This window comes from Eupeodes corollae, chromosome 2 (genome assembly GCF_945859685.1).
Source record: "Eupeodes corollae chromosome 2, idEupCoro1.1, whole genome shotgun sequence".
NCBI classification, from domain to species: Eukaryota; Metazoa; Arthropoda; class Insecta; order Diptera; family Syrphidae; genus Eupeodes; species Eupeodes corollae.
In genome coordinates this window covers 97759004-97779302 of record NC_079148.1, presented here as the reverse complement: position 1 = coordinate 97779302, position 20299 = coordinate 97759004, and the positions used below count along the sequence as shown (strand labels likewise).

The 20299-nt window shown below is 35.4% G+C and overlaps 1 protein-coding gene across 1 annotated transcript in view; it reads left to right on the top strand.

Annotated features, from left to right (window-relative positions):
• Positions 1–11876, top strand: part of LOC129944556 (puromycin-sensitive aminopeptidase) — a 28735-nt gene extending 16859 nt beyond the window's left edge. Inside the window, exons 3-7 of the mRNA XM_056054077.1 lie at positions 8669–10312; positions 10368–10645; positions 10709–10928; positions 10992–11114; positions 11185–11876. Coding sequence (XP_055910052.1) covers positions 8669–10312; positions 10368–10645; positions 10709–10928; positions 10992–11114; positions 11185–11394 — 2475 coding nt within the window. The 3' untranslated portion in view covers positions 11395–11876. The remainder of the gene's footprint in view (positions 1–8668; positions 10313–10367; positions 10646–10708; positions 10929–10991; positions 11115–11184) is intronic.
• Positions 11877–20299: the final 8423 nt, after the last annotated feature.

The following is a 20299-nucleotide window of genomic DNA, read 5'->3' as shown; positions in this document are numbered from 1 at the left end:
TACACAAATGTTCGATTTTTTGATTGACGGTGATAGTTGCAAAAGTTTTACACAGCACTTTACATCATTTTGTAAAGTTATAATTATTTGGTTGTCAAAGATAATTCTTTGAATCTGGTGTAAACACTGTCATAATAGTCCAAAGTGTCTTACTCATATTTTTAATGTAAATTCTGGGCGCAGGGGTTATCAATAGTCTGCATCTGCACATTGCAATAAGTGGAAATATAAAGAATTCAACATTCGTGTAGTGCGGCTAAAAAAAGAATCTCTATGCTGTTAGAATAGGAGGTGCAATAATTAAATTTGCCCAGATATAGGCATTGAACTTGAGTTTAGGACGAACAATAAATAAATTATATCCGAATAGAACTGAAAGCTGTTGTTCTCCCACTATACAAGTGCCACCCATGTAAGTGGCTTAGGAACTAACTTCGACGGTTGCTCTCTTTTTGTCTACAATCTGTGATTTGCACGCCAACATGCATATGTATTAACTCCATAGAAAAACAAATTTGGGGACAAATACTTATGCAAGACGATGTGCATACTCACCATCTTTCAGGGCCGTCTTTACCCTTTTGGAAAATGGGGCCTCTTTATGATTATATAAAAATGTTATGTTATGTAATAAAGGTATACAGAAAAAATCACATGGCTTTGACTTGATATTTTTATTCTTTTTGTTTTTGAAATAAATACATTTTTTTAATTCATTAAGAAGATAATTAGTTATTGCAGCATTTAAAACATAACCATAAACAAAGTAAAAATTAAAAATAAAAATAAATATTTCATATAAAAATTCAAAATAAAATAAACAAAATTTAATGAAGGGGTCTTTTTCTTGATTTGAGAATATCAAAATCATTGATTACATCTTTAAAATCGATGCCTCTGAGGATGTCGCTTTCTTGACATCAGCGACAAACATGTCAATCTTTTTTGAATCATTGTAGCTCTGAGTTCGTTTTTGATTCTTTTTAATTTAGAGAAGGAACGTTCCACACTGCAATTGGTCAACATCATACTGAAGAAAATACTTAGTGTAATTTCAACATTTGAAAATTCATCTTCAATTTCAATTCAATTTAATTTCAGTTTTTTCATTTTGGTGTCAACTAATTTTCAAGTAGTCTTTTAAATACAGGCATTCAGCATGTAGTTCATCTCCGTACACATCTTCGGTGTAAAATTTAGCAAAAGATTTGCAGTTCTCTTTAAGTCTTCTGAATTCAGATTTTTTAATCGAAAAAAAGTCAAAACGTTGGCCAATCTTCGTCTGTTTCTTTCTTTCCCAGTCAGAATTACTGAGGGTCCAGAGCCGTCAAAAAAAGTATGGTGTGAGTTTCTGCACCTCATCCTTTCAGAAAGGTCCTTGTATTCGGAATCCGGGTTCTTTGTCTGGCTGATGAATCAAAGTTATCAAAATTATCCCTGAGCCCAATTATAGATTCATCTATTGCACTCAGCAAATTTATTGCAACATGCAGGGTAATATTTTGGTTTTGAAGTAAAGTACTTGTTTTATTAATTCTTTGCAATACAGAGTTCCAAAGTTCTGTAAGTATGGTAAATTCAAGCTTGGGCATTTTTTTGCGAAGACTAAATGCTTCCTCTCTGGCCTCTCGTGCCTGTCCTAAATCGTTCGCTGTAGACATCAAATCTTCTTCAATTTCTGGATGACCTTTATGTAAGGCGCTTACTGCATCAGCTCGAGCCGACCATCTTGTTTGAGAAAGACTTTTTAAAACTTTTTTTGGACCTAAATGAGCAGTCAACACACTCCACTTAATGAGTGCGCTGCATATGGTACAAAAGTGGCAAATTTACATTTTTCTTTTATTCTTGCCTGCAGACCAGAAAACCTTCCTGATATATTTGCCGCGTTGTAGTAGCTTTGACCTCTGAAATCTGTTATCAATCTGTGTAAAACTGGATTTTGAAAATAAACAATGAATAAGTAAAAATTAAGGGATCGTAACTATATGTTGCTTGCTTTGTTTTATTAAGAGCAGCTCTGTTCTGAATTTCCACACAAACTAACATCATAAATTGGTGTACTCGTATCATTAGAAATTCCTAAATCATAATAGAATAGCTGATTCCGAATTTAATTAATAATGACGACCTATTGCGAGCTTCACTTTTTTGGATTTCCGAAAAAATAAAAATTTTATATGTAATTTGACATATTTTCTGGACGGAAATCTATAAAAGTGAAACTCACAATAAGCCTGAACACATACGAATACAATGATGTTTATTATTCATAAATGAAAATGTTCCTTGTATTACAATTTCACATTGTAGCTGCATTAATTGAGATTTCATGTTTGTGTTCACAGTCCGTTATAATAAGGGAATGTGATTTAAATTGTTCAGCAAGGAAAGTACGAATTCTGATCATTCATTATGCATCTAAAATTGTATTGAAATATTTTTTTTTCTTGAAAATAGACCAATAAGGGTTAAGTAATGTTTCAGCAATGTGCGGGCCCCTGGTGATTGCGGGGCCCTGGGCCTGGGCCCAGTGGTAAAGAGGGGTCTGCCATCTTTGAAAAATGGCCCATGTAGTCAGCTGTTCAAAGGTGTTCAAAGAAAATTCAAAATTGTGGATGAACAACTTTTTGGTACTCTCATTGTGTTTTTTTTTTTTTTGAGTAATATCATTCGAATATGAAGTGAAATTAATAACTCTTGTTAGGTGCCAGAACAATGAAGATTTAGAAACAATTATAAATTACGCATTTGGAGAATTATTAGTTAGTTATTTGAAGCCAGTTTAAATCATCAAGTAAGTAAAATAAATTAGGTGTTGCAACAGTCCAATGAAAAAGTTAGGACCTAGAAACATTAAACTCTGAAACCACTAGAACTATTATTTTTTATTATTAGCTGCGTTTAAGCGTTTAATTTTCGCTCAGACCGTTGAAAAATGCAAACAAAAACTAAGATTTGTTTCAATTTTCAGAGCTTATCGACTTAATTTTGTCGATGCGAGAGTTGCAGGAACATTGAAAACGAGAGTTACGGATGTAAACATGGATCATGAAAATAAAACAACGCAGAAACATTCAAAACATTTTTATATACTCATCTCTTTTTTCCATTCCTATTTTATTTGTGATTACTCGTTGTTTATTTTCTTTACCTTACTCACGACATTTCCAAAATGCTGAAAATAAGTGATTTAAGTAGAGACTAAATAAAAAGACCGTAAACTTGTTACTTCTGTTGCCAATTTTAATTGCATAAGATTTGTGAATAGGTGATAAGCTATTCTTACTGCTTTGCACTAAGCTAGTGTGTTGCTTTTAAAGGCTATAAGTTGAAAAGTACTTTTGTACAAAAGTGAAAATATTTGTATTCTTGCTAGGTCAGTGGTTTTGTGAAAAGAATATACAAATTTGTTCTTCAACCAAAATTTAAGTCTAATGCATCATTTTTATAAGTTTTCCAGTTCTAATTATTTATATCTTATCTTTCAGTTAAGGTAAAGTTCTTACTACAGTTTTTCTGAAAGTGCATTGTGGCTTATTCATAGATGTTTGCTAAACTTTTTAGGCTATTCATAAATAAATGCAAATCAAAGTTAAGAGCTAAACCTGAATAACTATAAAGATTGAAAATGCTGTGTTCAAGTAATTATTATCGCAGGCAAATTTCATAATTAATTAATTAAAAAAGCTGAAAAAGTAATTCATGACAAATAAATGTTACGTTAACACTAAGTGTCAGAAAATATCGATTGATCCCGCAATCGCAGAAAATATGGATATTTTATATAAATATTCCCGGTAAATTGTAGAACTTTATTATTTCCGCCTTTTATAATTCAGTGAAGTATATTTTAGATAATAAGGTAGTTAAGTTATTAGTTAAGGTATTACTATTGAAATAAACATAACATACATTTATAAAAATCATGTACTCGTTCAAATACAAATAAAGTCTAATCTTAGAAACCTTAATCTTGTTACAATCTTTCTGAACACATCTTTTCTTATTTTGGTTGTTAATGCCATCTATCTGTAACTCAGAGAAAGAGAAGAGCAAATCAAATTCACCACGATCTACCGTTATAACGTTTACCGTAATTTATTGATAAACGAAAATTTTTAGCTAGAATTAATTTGTGAAAACGTTTTTGAGTAAAAGTGTTAAATAAAAAAATTTAATATTAAAGAAATTGTTTTGTTTTCTAATTTGGCGAGAAATGTTAAATGTCTAAATCTCTCAACTGAAGTTTTTTCTCCCTCTGATCTCCGAGGTGAAAACATGTACACACCGATACGAATTAAACACGCTATACAAAATGTGGAAGGGACGGAGACGAGACGAGGAAATTTGACTATTAGTTTTTTCTCTCTGGTTGAAAGTTTTGAGTTTACTAAGCCTCAATTTTTACACGGTTTCTTAAAACTAATATAAAAAGCTGAGAGTACGTCAGTGAATATATTTAGTTGATTAAAAGCTTCAGATAAAAAGTCATTAAAAAAAATGAGTGAGACAAAACCGAGCCTTTGGGTACAATTGTGTTTATTTTCTGAATACAAGATTTACACGAAAAGTAATATCTAACCCAACTAAGTTAAGATTCATCGATAGCAAATGTATGCATTTAGAATAAGAAAAAATATCTTAAATAAAATATCGTAAACATTAAGCAGAAAACATCAATTTAAAAGCGCGTTTCAATTGCCACAAAAAATAAAATCATTTTTTGAATTGAAATCCAAATTGACAATGATCTCATCCAAGTTCCATGATCAACGTAATTTTTTGAATTTTATTTTTATCTACCCCAAAAATATTTTTGAATAAATTTGTTTACGATTTCTATCAAAAAATGCATTTAACTTTTACAAAATTGAATGTGTACACAGGTAAAACTTACGCTTGAGAAATTCTCAACCTTTACTTTTTTATCGTTAATAAACAAAGTATTCATTATTTTTATATTAATATTTTAAACATTTTAACAATGAAACGAAAATTCCATACAAAATAAATAGTTTTTTGTTTATTTTTTTTTTTAATCATGAAAAAAACAATATAAAATGTACCTTTTATGGTTGGAAGGTTATTTAATGAAAACAGAAATAACTTTTAATGTTAGTCACAAAGTATTTTTTTTTTTTTTTTGTAAACACAGCTTCCCATGTTTTTTAAATGGCAAATATATTATGATTAATTTTCCAGTAAAAGCTCGTTTTCGTGTTGCCACATAAAAACGGTTAAAATATATAGATATTTTTACTAAGATCCCCTTAAGTTTTGTGTCGAATTTACCAACATTCGAACAAATATAGTGGTGTATAAGATCACATTTATAGTTTTATTTATTTATCGCAGTGCAAGTCTGGATAGTTATTCGACTTGCAATGAATTTGATACAGAGAATTGTATCTCATTTTCGGCGCATTGAGACAGTTTTTAAGGGCGATTTTAGACACTCAAAGGAAAGATTTGTCGAGATTTTTGGTGAGTTTTTTTTTTTTTTATAATAAGCGCATACTCAAAAGGATATGGGAACCCTTATTATGTAGACAGAGTGTGAGCACTAGGAAAGGGAGAGAGGGGTTAAAAGGAGGTGTCGGTGCACATTGGTTTTGAATTCCTGATTATTGCAATGGCTGGGAAATACAGAGTGTGGTAAGGAATTACACATTCGCGTAGTACGGCTAAAGAACGAACCCCTGTACTTGACAGTACGACCGGAGTTGGGCCTTAGGGTATATTGATGAGCATTTTTTGCGAGTATCCGATTAAGAAGGATTTGATTCTGAAAACGAATATGAAAAGCTAAGAGGACTATCGTCAGCGAAACAGAAGTTGCAGACAGGAGATCATTAATAAAAATGAGAAATATTGTTGGAGATAAAACGGAGCCCTGGGGCCCACCAGCATTTATTTTGTTTAACAACCTGATTTGGCTTGTTGAGGAGTAGACTCGGATTCCTAGTTCCAGGCCATTAGTATCATTGCAAATATACTACAATAGCACAGTGTTTAATTATTATTTGGGTATAAAATACCGCTTAGTGCAAGTTTAAGCAATTTGTTGAGTTTAGTTGATTTCATCAAACAGAGTACAACTCTTAAGACTACTTTAACAAGTTGATATAATAATTAATTTAAATATAAGTATATGTACAAAAATAAAAATAAATAATAATAGCAGCAATAGATACATCTTAAATAATTAATTAAGCAGACATAACATTTTTTTTAAAAACATCTCTTTAAATATTAGAAAAAATATCTATAACCTCAACAACAGAATTCGTTTCTCTTATGCAACGTGCAAACGGTTCGTTTCTACTATAATTTCTTCTAATGAAAATTAGAGCGGAGAGTTCTTGATGGAAAGTAAAAAAGTATTCGTTCTAACAAAAAAAAAAAAAACATTTGATACGATTGCTTATTAATTCTTTTACAAACATTATTGAAAAATATTTTCTCTTTACTTCAAGTGTTTGAATGTCAATAAGCAGGCATCTAGATGGATAAGATGGTACTTCCATATTTCAATTTAATTTATAGAAAGCATACCTAGTAAAATGTTTTTGTATTTTTTCTATTCTAGAAGAATGAGTGATATAATAGGGATTCCAAACTATGCTGCAATATTTCAGTACCGATCTAACAAGTGCAATATATAATAATTTGAGTTTCTTCTGATAAACCCTAGCATCCCATTAGCATTACTGACTATGTAATCGATGTGCTTATTAAACGAAAGCTTTTCATCCAATATAACTCCCAAATCCTCTTTTGCCGTAATCCTATCTAAACTCGTATTGTTGATAGTATAATCAAATATGATAGGTGTTTTTTTTCTATGGCATGTAGGGCTCTGACATTTGGCAACATTCAGAAACAACTTGTTAGATTCATACCATTTGGCCAGTTTTTAGATATCCTCTTGTAAATACAGACAGTCTGTAGAAGATTTTATGAGCCGGAAAAACTTGACATCATCGGCATACATAAGATACTTCGAATATTTAAAATTTACCGGAATGTCATTTATAAAAAGTATAAATAACAAAGGGCCAATATGACTTCCTTGCGGAACAGATGAAGTTACATCAATATTTTTGGATTTAAACTTTCCCAATTTTACAAATTGAACCCGATTTTTTAAATAGGAAGAAATCCATTTTATGAAATTAGAATGGAAACCAAGTTTTGAAAACTTAAAAATTAGAATATTATGATTAACTCTATCAAAAGCTTTTGCAAAATCAGTAAAGATAATATCAGTCTGTAAACCATTTTCGAACACGCAAAGTACAGAATCGCATAACAATGAAAGGTTTGTAGCAGTCGATCTTCAAGAAACAATACCATGTTGGTATTCGGATATTAAATCCTTAACAAAAAAATATAATTTTTTATAGGCAAGCATTCCGAAAATTTTTGGGATCACTGATAATTTGCAGATAGCCCTATAATTGGTCACATTTTGTTTCAAGCCAGACTTAAATATTGGAGTTATATAAGAGATTTTCCAACAGTCCAAAAACTGGCCACTTTTTAAAGACTGATTGAAAATCAAGCTGAGCGGTAATGCCAAAGAAACAGCGCAGTTTTTTTAGTGCAACAGGAGCTATGTTATCTGGCCCAGCACTTTTATTTACATCAAGAGTAGCTAGAGCGTCAAAAACACCAGAAACAGTTAAGTCTATACTTCCAATATCAATAGCAAAGGATGAAGAAAAATCAGAGGGTTCACAAGGAGCAGAGGCAAATAAACAGATTTAAAATACTAAGCAAATAAATTGCATATAACGTTCATATCACTATACTTCATACAGTTTGGAATCCCTAAAGACTTTCTTTTAATATTTATAAATTTCCATAAGTGTTTCGAATTGTACTTGCAGGTATGTTCCTAAAATGTGATGCCTAGCCAGCTAGACCCCTATAGAGCATATGTAGATGCTCCTTGACGCATTGAATAATAGCAGAAGCTCTAATTTCTCTTTTAAAATAAGAACTTATTTACTCAAAACCTGAAAAACATAAAATGTGAAGAAAAATGCCTTTACTTTAACAGAAGTCCAATGATCCGGATTGCATCCCCGCTTTTATTCTGAAGAGATGTTTCTTACGCTGGCAAAATCATTTTGTAAGCTTTTTCATTTATTTTATTCTTCAACTCTCGTTCCGAGTAGATGAAAAACTACATTTGTCCAGGCAAAAAAAAGAGAACTCACCTCTTCTCGAATTATCGACGGATCGCACTTACGTTCCTTCTTTCTTTTCTAAGAGCATGCTTTTCATATTTGTTTTTCGAATCACATCCTTTTTCTTCGGACGTGGATCTTCTATGACAATGTAAAATAGGGAATCAAAAATCGAAAACACAATGCTACCTACTATTGGTAAAACATAATCCACCACCTTTGCCACTACTTATGAGTAAAACTTGCATCAAAAAATGCCGCTAGATGTTTGGGTTTAATAAGGCGAAGCAAGATGTTTCTTTCCCCCTCTGATCTGACTGTTAGGTCCAAATGTATTGCGGCAGTTCTTAACGATCACAATTTACATACGTTTCTAAATTCACATTTCTAAAATTATTATATTAGCTTATGAGTGATAAGATTTCTATGTTGTCAAATATAAAAATAATAAATTGAATTTGTATTTACAGATCAACACTTCCACCAATACTATCGTTTTGAATGCTCTGGATCTCATCATAAGTAAGATTGTTATTGAATCGAATTCGACAAACGAAAAATTTGAAACCAAGAACGTCAGTCACTCGCCTGAAAATGAAACTGTGTCGTTGGTTTTCAAAGAAGACATTCCCGTTGGTGATGCGACTTTGTATATGGAATTCAAAGGTGAATTAAATGACAAGATGAAGGGCTTCTATCGTAGCAAGTATTTTACACAGTCGGGTGAAGAACGTTATGCTGGCGTAACTCAGTTTGAAGCTACGGATGCTCGCCGCTGCTTTCCTTGTTGGGACGAACCAGCAATCAAAGCTACTTTTGATATAACGCTGGTTGTGCCTGAAGATAGGGTTGCTTTATCGAATATGCCGGTGGTTAAAGAGGAGTCCATTGGAGATAACTTGAGACGCATTCGTTTTGATCGAACGCCCATTATGTCAACGTACCTGGTGGCGGTTGTTGTAGGAGAATACGATTACGTGGAAGGTAAGTCGGAGGATGGAATTATCGTGAGAGTTTTCACTCCTGTCGGTAGAAAGGAACAGGGTTTGTTTGCATTGGAAGTTGCCACTAAAGTGTTGCCATACTACAAGAGCTATTTTAATATCGCGTATCCCTTGCCGAAGATGGATTTGATTGCGATATCGGACTTCTCGGCTGGTGCCATGGAAAACTGGGGCTTAGTCACCTATCGAGAGACTTTTGTTCTAGTCGATCCCGAAAATACATCCCTTATGCGCAAGCAGTCAATTGCTCTGACAGTGGGCCACGAAATCGCTCATCAGTGGTTTGGAAACCTGGTTACCATGGAATGGTGGACCCATTTGTGGCTTAACGAAGGTTATGCATCATTTGTGGAGTTCTTATGTGTAAATCATCTGTTCCCCGAGTATGACATTTGGACTCAATTTGTAACTGATATGTATACCCGTGCCTTAGAACTTGATTCTCTAAAGAACTCGCATCCCATTGAAGTACCTGTGGGCCATCCATCTGAGATTGATGAAATATTTGATGAAATAAGCTACAATAAAGGTGCTAGTGTCATTCGAATGCTCCATCATTATATTGGTGATGAAGATTTTAGAAAGGGCATGAATATCTATTTGACAAGGCATCAATATAAGAACACCAGCACTGAAGACTTATGGACAGCCTTGCAGGAGGCTAGTAGTAAGCCGGTCGCTGATGTGATGTCTTCATGGATAAAACTCAAAGGATTTCCCGTTGTTAGTGTAGATTCTGTTCAAAAGGGCACTCAACGTGTGCTCAAGCTTACTCAAAATAAGTTTACCGCCGATGGTTCGAAACCTGATGGCGATTACACTTGGGTTATTCCTATCACAGTGTCTACTTCTAAGGATCCTTCAAAAATTGCCAAGACATTTTTGTTAGACAAGCAAGAAATGGAAGTTACTCTAGACGATGTTAAGGAAAGCGATTGGATTAAGGTCAATCCTGGAACAGTTGGTTATTATAGAACTAGCTACTCACCAAAAATGTTAGAGCAGCTTATGCCAGCTGTTAAGAACATGGAACTACCACCTTTGGATCGTTTGGGCCTTATTGACGATATGTTTGCCATGGTTCAGGCTGGAAAAGCAAGCACATCTATTGTAAGTTATCCAAGAAAAGACTTTTCACACATAAAACTTATAAAAAATCTCCCAGGTTCTTGCCTTAATTGACTCATATAGAAATGAAACCAATTATACTGTCTGGACAGCCATATCGAACTCCCTATGTAATTTGCAACTTTTGGTATCCCACACTGAACTAGCTGATAACTTCAATCGATTCGGAGTTCAACTGTATAAGCCTGTGGCTGAACGATTGGGTTGGGACGCTAAAGAGGGAGAAAACCATTTGGACACACTGCTTCGAAGCTTGGTACTTGCTCGCTTGGTCTCATTCCGTTGTAAAGAAACAATTGCAGATGGTAAAAAAAGGTAGAAAACCAATTTGTTAATAATTTTCTTAGTTTTTTTAAATCATTTGATTGTTGTCTTTAGATTTAAAAATCATGTAGATGGAGTGGCCGCTCTGCCGGCTGATCTAAGGTCAACATGTTATAAAGCTGTACTCATGGATGGTGATGAATCCACTTTCCAGGAAATGCTTAAAATGTACAGGTCAACGGAGTTACATGAAGAACAAGATCGAATTTCTCGAGCACTTGGTTCTATTGGAGATGTAAAAATTCTTCGTAAAGTTGTCGATTTTGCTATGTCGGTAGGTAGATACAAATGTGTGTTTGTTTTAGATACAAAATTATAAGTATTTTAACTTTATTAGGGTGAGGTTCGTGCTCAGGATGCAGTATTCGTTGTTGTTGCAGTTGCAATGAATCCTAAAGGACGTGATATGACCTGGGAGTATTTCAAAGAGAATTACCCCAAACTTTTGGAACAATATCAGGTTTGTTCATTTTAAAAGAGGGTTGATTTTGTTTATTAACATTTATTCTTTATTTTTATTTTAAATTCAGGGTGGATTTTTGCTTGTTCGTCTTATTAAGTACTTAATTGAAAATTTCGCGTCTGAAGAGAAAGCACTCGAAGTAGAAGAATTCTTCAGGACCAGAGATTTCCCCGGCACTGAGAGAACAGTCTCGCAATCTGTTGAAACAATTAGATTGAATGCTGCTTGGCTTAAACGTGACTTGCAATCACTTACAGAATATCTATCTAAACAATAAATTTCCCAAATAACACGCCCATTCTAACCAAACATTCAAAAATATTTATATTATCAAATTAAAATTGTAATATTTATTCACAACACTCACATATGAAGCCAAAGTATTGATTCAAACAAAAACAAAAAAAAACTAAGCCGAACCAAGGAAAATCATTCTTTAATCGAGAAAAGAAATAAAGCAAATTTTTAAACACAATTAGTTATTAATTAAAAGCTTTAAAATGTAACGTAAATAGCCATATACAAATTATTTTGCATTTGAAAACAAAACGAAATAAAACGAAGCGAAGCGAAAATCTAAGGTACAGATTCTGAAAAATGAATAAATAAAAATAAATACAAAATTGAGTTAGACTCATATTTATAATTTGTACACCCCTCCCCCACCCCATATGATTAATAATTGTTCAATCACATTATTGTGGCATTTAATGTTAGTTTTATATTATATAGAAGAAATAAAAAATGATTTTAGTCAGATGTTATAATTTCTGTTCTACAACTAAGCCTATATTCTAGGTAAGTTCCTTAAGGCCGCTTTCTAAGTATCATCTTAACCTTTGGATAACCGACTTTTAACTCCACAATGTTTGTTTGCCCGATCATGAAAAAAGGAGACCCTTTAAACTGCACCAACTATAGAGAAATCAGTCTACATAACATCGCCTATAAAATCTTCTCTTCTGTAATATGTGAACGTCTTAAGCCCATCGTCAACAACCATGGAGAATTTACGCTGCCCCATAAAGGTTATAAACAACTTAACATAACCTTTCGATGTCAAAAAAGGTTTTAGACAAGGTGATGCGCTGTCATGCGATTTTTTTAACATCGTACTTCAAAGAATAGTGCAGAGCTCACACGTCAACACTAGAGGCACTATCTTTTAAAAGTATGTCCAACTATTGGCATATGCTGATAACATTAAAATAATCGGAAGAACTCAGCGTGATGTCAATGAGGCTTTTGTGAGCATTGAGGTAGGGCGGCAAAAATGGGTTTAACGGTTAATGAGGGCAAAACAAAGTACATGCTGTCGTCAAGAAAGGACATACAACACCGACGTATTGGTCAAAACGTCATCATCGTCAGACGTAACTTTGAGGTAGTCAAGGACTTCGTCTACCTAGGCTCCGCTGTAAACGCAGAAAACAACACCAGCGCTAAGATCAAACGAAGAATAACTCTTGCTAACCGCTGTTTCCTTGGGCTAAGAAAGCAATTGAGTGGTAAAGTCCTCCCTCGAAGGACCAAAGTGTCGCTATATAAGACCCTTATCATCCCCGTCCTGCTATACGGTGCAGAAGCATCGACTATGAAAAAAGCGGATGAAAGCACCTTGGGTCGTTTCGAGAGAAAAGTTCTTCGTGTGATCTACGGTCACGTATGCATCGATGGGGAGTGGAGGAGAAGATGGAACGACGAGCTGTACCGGCTGTACAAAGACGTAAACTTAGCCAGAAGGGTAAAAGTCCAACGACTAACAAGGCTGGTACATGTAGAGCGCATGGAAACCAATGTTCCGGCCCGGGAAGTCTTCGAATCCACACCCAAAGGACAGTGCAGTAGAGGAAGACCGCGAATCAGGTGGCGCGAACAAGTGGAAAGTGACCTCACACACTTTGTAGCGCGAAACTGGAGACATCTAGCTATTGACCGAGCTAGATGGAGAAGTTTGTTGGGTGAGGCCCTAGTTCACACAGGGCTGTAGCGCCACCTTAAGTAAGTAAATAACCCCACAATGTGGCTACCAGTGTGGTTTTATATACAGACATGGACATTAAAATAGACACAGACAGTTGCTAAGAGTAAAACCAAATTAAAACAACAACATGTATCAGAAGTGGTTTTAACCGTTATCAAAAATAAGTTAGACTTTCATATGCAAAATAACGTGGATTTTTTTCTTGCTTGTTGATTGTTTGGAGATGAACCGTTATTTTTGTTAATTGTTTGGGGGACATTAAAATAGAGGAACACAGACCTTGATTTTTTTGCTTTTATAAAACAACTTCAGGAAAATTAAATTAAAAATTATTTTAATAATATTATAATTAATTCTAAGGAAAACATGGGTCGGGGTAGGCATTGTTCCCTAGAAGAGAACGCTGTCATTTTAGTGAGGGAAATTCGCCCAAGACCATTTTGATTGGAGTGAGCCAGAAGGAGGCAAAAAGTGGAGAAATGTTTTGTGTATAGCCTAGTACATACTTCCTCGTGAAGTGAACGTTCGCCAGTGGAGAAAGTGAACTTTTGACATTGCTCACTGGTACACACTTGTGAGTACACGTTGTAAAATGCGGAAACCAAATGTCAAAGCTTCACCAACAGTTCCCCTACATTTTGCACGTGAATTGCCCGTGAACGAAAACTCTCCACTTTATTCTCCACTCAGCTTCACGAGCAAGTTCACGGATGAACCAAAAACTGAAATTTGTATGGGTTCACGAGATGGTTCACAAGTATGTACTAGGCTTATGGACGAAGCAATGATAAATTTGTTAGGAAGGAATGGCAGACAAACCGTAAGAAGGCTAAATTTGAAAGAACTGAATCCCCAATACATCAAGAATGGTGGCGGCAGTATCAAGCTTTGGGGTTAATTTCCTTGGTATAGCGTTGGACCAATACATTTGATTGAGGGTAAAATTGATCAAAATATGAAGGTGAATATCATGAAGGATACGATGCTGCCTTATGCGGACGAGAACCTGCCTCTAAAAAGTGTTCTACAGCAGGACAACGACCCTTAGCACACATCCAAATCTGCTCAAAAGTATTTAAAGGACCAACAAATCAGCGTATTGAAGTGGCCATCCTAATTGCCTGATTTAAATTCCATAGAACATTTTCGGGGAGATTTAAAATGCGCGGTTGGGAAACATTTAACAATAAAATAAACAGAAGTGTATAGGATGATTACTGGAGTGGTACAATATTTCAATTGACAGATGCCGCCGATTATTGGACTAAATGTTTTCTTAAATCATTGTATCTATTTTCATGTCAACGAAATTTGTTCCTTTTTTACATTTATGGTTTTAATATTTGTATGTTATATTTTTTTACAAATAATGGGTAAGTTTAGTTTGAAAAAAAAAATAAGAAAATGAAAACTAAACTTGAAAAAAAATGTTTGTAAGCCAATGCAAAATTGAAATTTTAAAACTCTGTTTGGTGTTTCTATTTTAATGTCCATTTCTGTACATATGTATGTGATTTTGATATCGTATTTGTGGCAACAATATTCTAGATTCGTGATTTCATAAAATGTATTACTTTTAAAGACTTGTTTTTATCCATTAATATGAACAAACAATAACTTTTAACAAAATTCACATTTTCAAAATTTCGTTATTTTACAATTATTTAGTTCGTCTATTTGCCACTAGTAAATTAAGTTTTGAAGAACGGTTTATTCATTTAAAAAATGTGAAATCAAACACGCAACACAAACACGAACTTTATGGGTGATCGAGCGTCGGTGTATAGAAAATTATATTTAAGTTTTGATAAGTTATCGTAGATTTCGTTAAACATTTGCCTGAAATGGAAAGGATCTAGGTTTGCTTTTTTGATTATTGCCAGTTTGGTGTCAATGTTCCCTCTCTTCAACATCCAAGGGAGGAATCGACCTGGTTTTGTATTGAGTATTTTAAGTTGAATGTCAAGCTCCTTAGAAATTTTGTATTTGCTGCGGAAAATGAGAGCTATCTTAAGTTGCTATATGTTTGAAGACCACATTGATATGTGAAATATGCAGTTGTTGGCTTTTTTCCGTTGAGATTTTTGCACCAGGAATTTCAGCCCAATCGCTTATTTTATCTAGAGCTCTAACGAGAGCTTCCTTTGTCAGATTATTGTTCGTTATTTTGGCAATGATGAGGAGGTCGTCAGCATAGAGTCCATGGTCTAAAATTTTTTCAGTGTAAAAAGTGTAACCGATAGCGGAGATCCCTGTGGGATTCTACTATCCAAAGGCCATATTGTTGAGTATTCATTATTGACTTTGGTTCGGAATTTGCGTATGGTTAAGAAATGCTGGATGGAGTTAATAATTTTGGGACCTAATTGCCCTTCTTTTAGTTGGTGTAGAATAGTGTGTGCGCCGATCCTTTCAAACGCTCTTTCAAAGTCTAATGAAATGATTGAACCGTGATTCCAAGTTGATAGTATGTTGCAAAGGGTGAAGTCTAAGTGCAGAAGAGCGTTAGGTTAGGTTAGTTTAGGTTATAGTGGCTGTCCAAGATGGAAACGGACACACTTAGGCCAGTTTAATGGCCCATTGTGATACCACATGAATCTTGAGGCTTCCTCCTAAGCTCAATGGAACCAGTTAGAGTCCCTTACGAAACGTGAGAGGCTGATTATACTGATATGATTTAGATCGTTAAAGAAGAATTCTCCTAGGTAATTCTTGCGTTTTCGAGCTAGAGCAGGGCATGTGCAGAGAAGATGAAGAACCGTTTCTTCCTCTTCCTCGTCCATACAGCTTCTGCAAAAGTCATTTGAGAATACGCCTAGTCTCGTGGCGTGCTTTCCTATTAGACAGTGTCCGGTTATGACACCTATTATCGAGCTTATATGCGATCTGCTTAGAGAGAGCAAGCACCTTGAACGTTTTATATCCAGGGTTGGCCAGAAGTTTTTTGTGGCTTGACACTTGGAGATGTTGTTCCACCTGGTGCCTGCCCTCCTCGCAGCGTCTTGCATTAGCAACAGTTTACAAGTAGCGATTGGTATGCCAGTGCTTGCCAAATGTGGTAGAATGGGCTGTACTGTACCGTTCCTGGCGAGTTCATCTGCCTTACAGTTACCTGGAATGTCTCTATGGCCCGGCACCCAGCAAAGGTGAATATTAAACTGCTGCACCATCTCCATTAGAGATGATCGACAGTTATGGACTGTTATAGAGTTTGTAGAGACAGAGTCCAGAGATTTGATAGCGGCCTGGCTGTCAGAGAAAATACGGATATCAGCCTGGAACACGCTACAATGATTGGGAAGGCGGAATGAGAGACTTAATTTCAGTCGTTCAGAGTACACACCTCCACCAACCCCTTCTTTGGTTTTTGAGCCATCTGTATAAAAATGGATTGACTCATCCTCCAAGAATGTCCTATCCTCCCAAAAAGTTCTGGTAGGTATAGAAATCTGGAAGTTTCTGTAGAATTGTAGTTGGGGGATGGTGTAGTCTGTGTGCTTTGGAATTGATTCTAAGTACCTTAGAATTACGGAGTGGCCAATGTTGTTGTTAGTCCACTGCGACGAAGCATTGAGGCGAATAGCAGAGCTTGCAGCTATTTGTTTGCTAAATATGTCAAGAGGTGTAAGGTAGAGCAAGGTGTCCAGTGCTGCAGACGGGGTAGTGCGAAGCGATCCGCTTATACATGGGCAGTCTGAACGTTGGACTTTATTTAACTTATCCCTGTTTATACCTTTCTCTAAAGCAGTCCACCATACTGCCACACCGTACGTTAAAATCGGTCTGATTACCGATGTGTATAGCCAATGCGTGATTCTGGGATGTAAACCCCATTTATTACCAATAGCTTTTTTGCAAGAAAAGATAGCTACAGTAGCTTTTTTGACTCTTTCCTGTACGTTGCGTTTCCAATTTAGTTTTTTGTCTAAGACAAGACCTAGGTATTTAGCCTCGTCTGAGAATTTTAATTGGATTCCTTTAATATAAGGAGGGTTAACAAATGGAATTTTGTATCTCCTCGAAAATAAGACAATATCGGTTTTGTGTGGGTTAACAACCAGTCCATATTAAGATGCTTTCCTGAAACTGCTATAGCAACGTCGTCCGCATAGGCTATCACTCTGAAACCCTCCGCATCCAGACTAGTTAGGATTTCATTCACCACTAGGTTCCAGAGGAGAGGGGATAGAACACCACCTTGCGGTGTCCCTCTACTAACGAATCGTCTGCTAGAAGAGTTGCCCAGTTTTGAATTAATTATTCTGCTAGTAAGCATTAAATGAATTAACTCCCGAAGCGAACTCTCTACATTTAGAGATGTCAGTGCAGAAGTGATTGCAGATGTGTCCACGTTGTTAAAGGCACCTTCGATGTCAAGGAAAGCAACCATAGTGAACTCTTTATGATGGAGGGAATATTCGATGGTGCTTACTAAAGTGTGTAACGCTGTTTCCACCGATTTACCCTTACAGTAGGCATGTTGAGACGAAGACAGAAGTCTTGTATCGATACGTGCCCTTAAATGGATATCGATCAATCTTTTCAGGGTCTTAAGAGGGAATGATGATAGACTTATAGGTCGTAAATCTTTAGGATTAACTTGGGAGCATTTACCTGCTTTGGGTATAAAGACAACTTTAACTTCTCTCCATGCCGAGGGAACATGGACCAGGTAAAGACAGCTGGTAAAAATTGCCTCAAGGATTGGTGCAATTATATCAGAAGCCTTTTGTAATTCGACTGGTATTATACCATCTGGTCCTTTAGCTTTGAATGGTTTGAAGCTGTTGAGAGCCCATTGTAGCTTATCCTTTGTGATTAGACCTTGTGGATATGTTGAATTTGAACTTGAACGTATAAAACTGTTGCAAGTTTCGGTAAGATAGTATATAATATATAGTAATAGTAAGTTCAGCGATTCATTACTTGAATTTGTCTAGGAGCCGTCTGTATTTTCAAGCAGCTTGCCATAGCTGGATTAGTTGAAAGAATTTTCCGTAACCTAGAGGCTTCAGAAGTTTCTTCTATCATGCCACAGAAGGATCGCCAAGAAGATCGCTTGGATTTCCTTAGTGATTTCTTGTAGATTCTTAGGGATTCTTTGTAGGAGTCCCAATGAGAGGCTAGTCTTGCAGCTTTGGCCCGGTTGAAAAGTTTCCTGCATTCCTTCCTGAGCGAGTCAAGCTCTGAGGCCCACCATTGTGGTTTCCTCTTTCCTCTTATGTGTATAAGTGGACAAGCAATTTCTAGCGATCTGTTCATAGCTGAGGTAAGGTCATTGACTTTGTTGTCAAGTTCGTTAGCGTTAGAGGAAGGACTAGATAGTCCAGGTTCTAGTAAACTCTGTAATGAGTTCCTGTATAAAGCCCAGTCAGTTTTCCGATAGTTTCGAAAAGTCAATGGACTCGGGTTATCATCCACATTTATATTGAACTGGATATATCTATGATCAGAGAACGAGTGTTCTTTGGATACTTTCCAGTCCAAGATCATATGGTGTATATATCTGAGACAAGAGTTATGTCTAAGACTTCTTGTCGAGTTTTAGTTATGAAGGTTGGTTCATTACCAACATTACTTACTAAGAGGTTAGTACCAAGAATATAATCAAAAAGAGACTCACCTCTGTCGTTGATATTCGTACTGCCCCATACAGTATGATGAGCGTTAGCATCGCTCCCAATAATTAGGCGGATCCTTTGCCTTTCCGCTTCAGCGACGACTTTCTCCAGGGTTTTTCCAGGGAGAGGGCCAAGGTGGTCATGCTCAAGATACGCCGATACCAGCCAGAAACTTCCTTTGGTTGTTTCCAGCCTAGCTTCGGTGGTATCTCTGTCACTGAAACGATGGAGTAAAAATACATTAATGCTACGTTTCACTAGTATGCAAGATCTAGGTTCACCTTTATCTGTCACACAAAGTGTGTAGTATCCAGGAGTCCTGAGTCCTCGAACAACGGATCCTACAATCCATGGCTCTTGGATCAGGACAATGTCTTCCCCGTTACTCGTCAGACGGAGAAGAAGTGAGGCCGAGGCCTTTATGGAGTGTTTAAGATAAATCTGTACTAACTGCAGCATTTTGGCTACAATTAGGCAGACCTACACCACGGTTTTGTTCTGATCCTCTTAGTCTGAGGATGAACCCAAGAGTTCGTCCATTGTACCCTTTTTTGGTCTAAAGGCTACTTGGGCTTTATTAATAAGATTGTTCTGTTCTATGAACCATATAAGCCTTTTTGATATCATTTTTTCAAGAACTTTACTGAGGTATGGTAGTAGAGATATGGGACGGCAGCTTTCAAGTTTGTTGTTATTTTTGTTTGGCTTCAGGATTGGTACTATTGTTACCTTTATATTTTTTGAATTGCTATGGTAAAAAAAATCACCCACTTAATTTGTTCGATGATTCTGCATTACTATCTGTATAACAAAATTTATTTGAAGTCAATATCCTACTTGGTTCTTGACCTATGGACGATGAAAAGTCCCAGAATTTACGGACTTACGGTAGCACGGACGTACGTATAAATCTTTTATTTAGACTCTAGAGACCTTGAAGCTTCGAAAAATGTCAAAATGTTCAGTTCGATAAATTGGACCAATTACAATAACTTAATACCGAAAGTTAATAACATTTGAATTATCTTAAGAAATTTCTGAAGTTAATGTACCTTGTATAAATCATTCTTTTTATATTATTTATTACTAAAAGAAAACCAAATAAAAAATGTTCGCACTATTAAAAGCATGGTTTAAAAATATTTGTCTCATTTGAAAATGATTCGAAAAACATTAAATTTTCTAATTGGCAAACACAAAATGTTTATATTCTAATTGTTTATATTCTATTTTTTTTTTATTTTCTTCATTCTAAATTCACAGAATATAAATAATAAATTATAAAAACAATTTATTTTCATTGCCTCCCTTCTCTATCTTATGTTTTTTAATAATCTTTAAAATTATCATTTTATATTGGAATTCTCGATCATTTTTACCCCCAGGAAGTCGGTGAAAAGATGTAAGGCTGAGCGTTCCTCTTTCAAATAAATATACAAAGTATCAACGAGTTCAAAAAATTATTATGCTCATTCATAGCGACATCTATCTGTGAAGAAAGACCGTACCACTTTCAACATGAGTTGGTACAACTGGTTGCAGCTGTTTTGAAATATGAAATATTGAAATGTCAGATT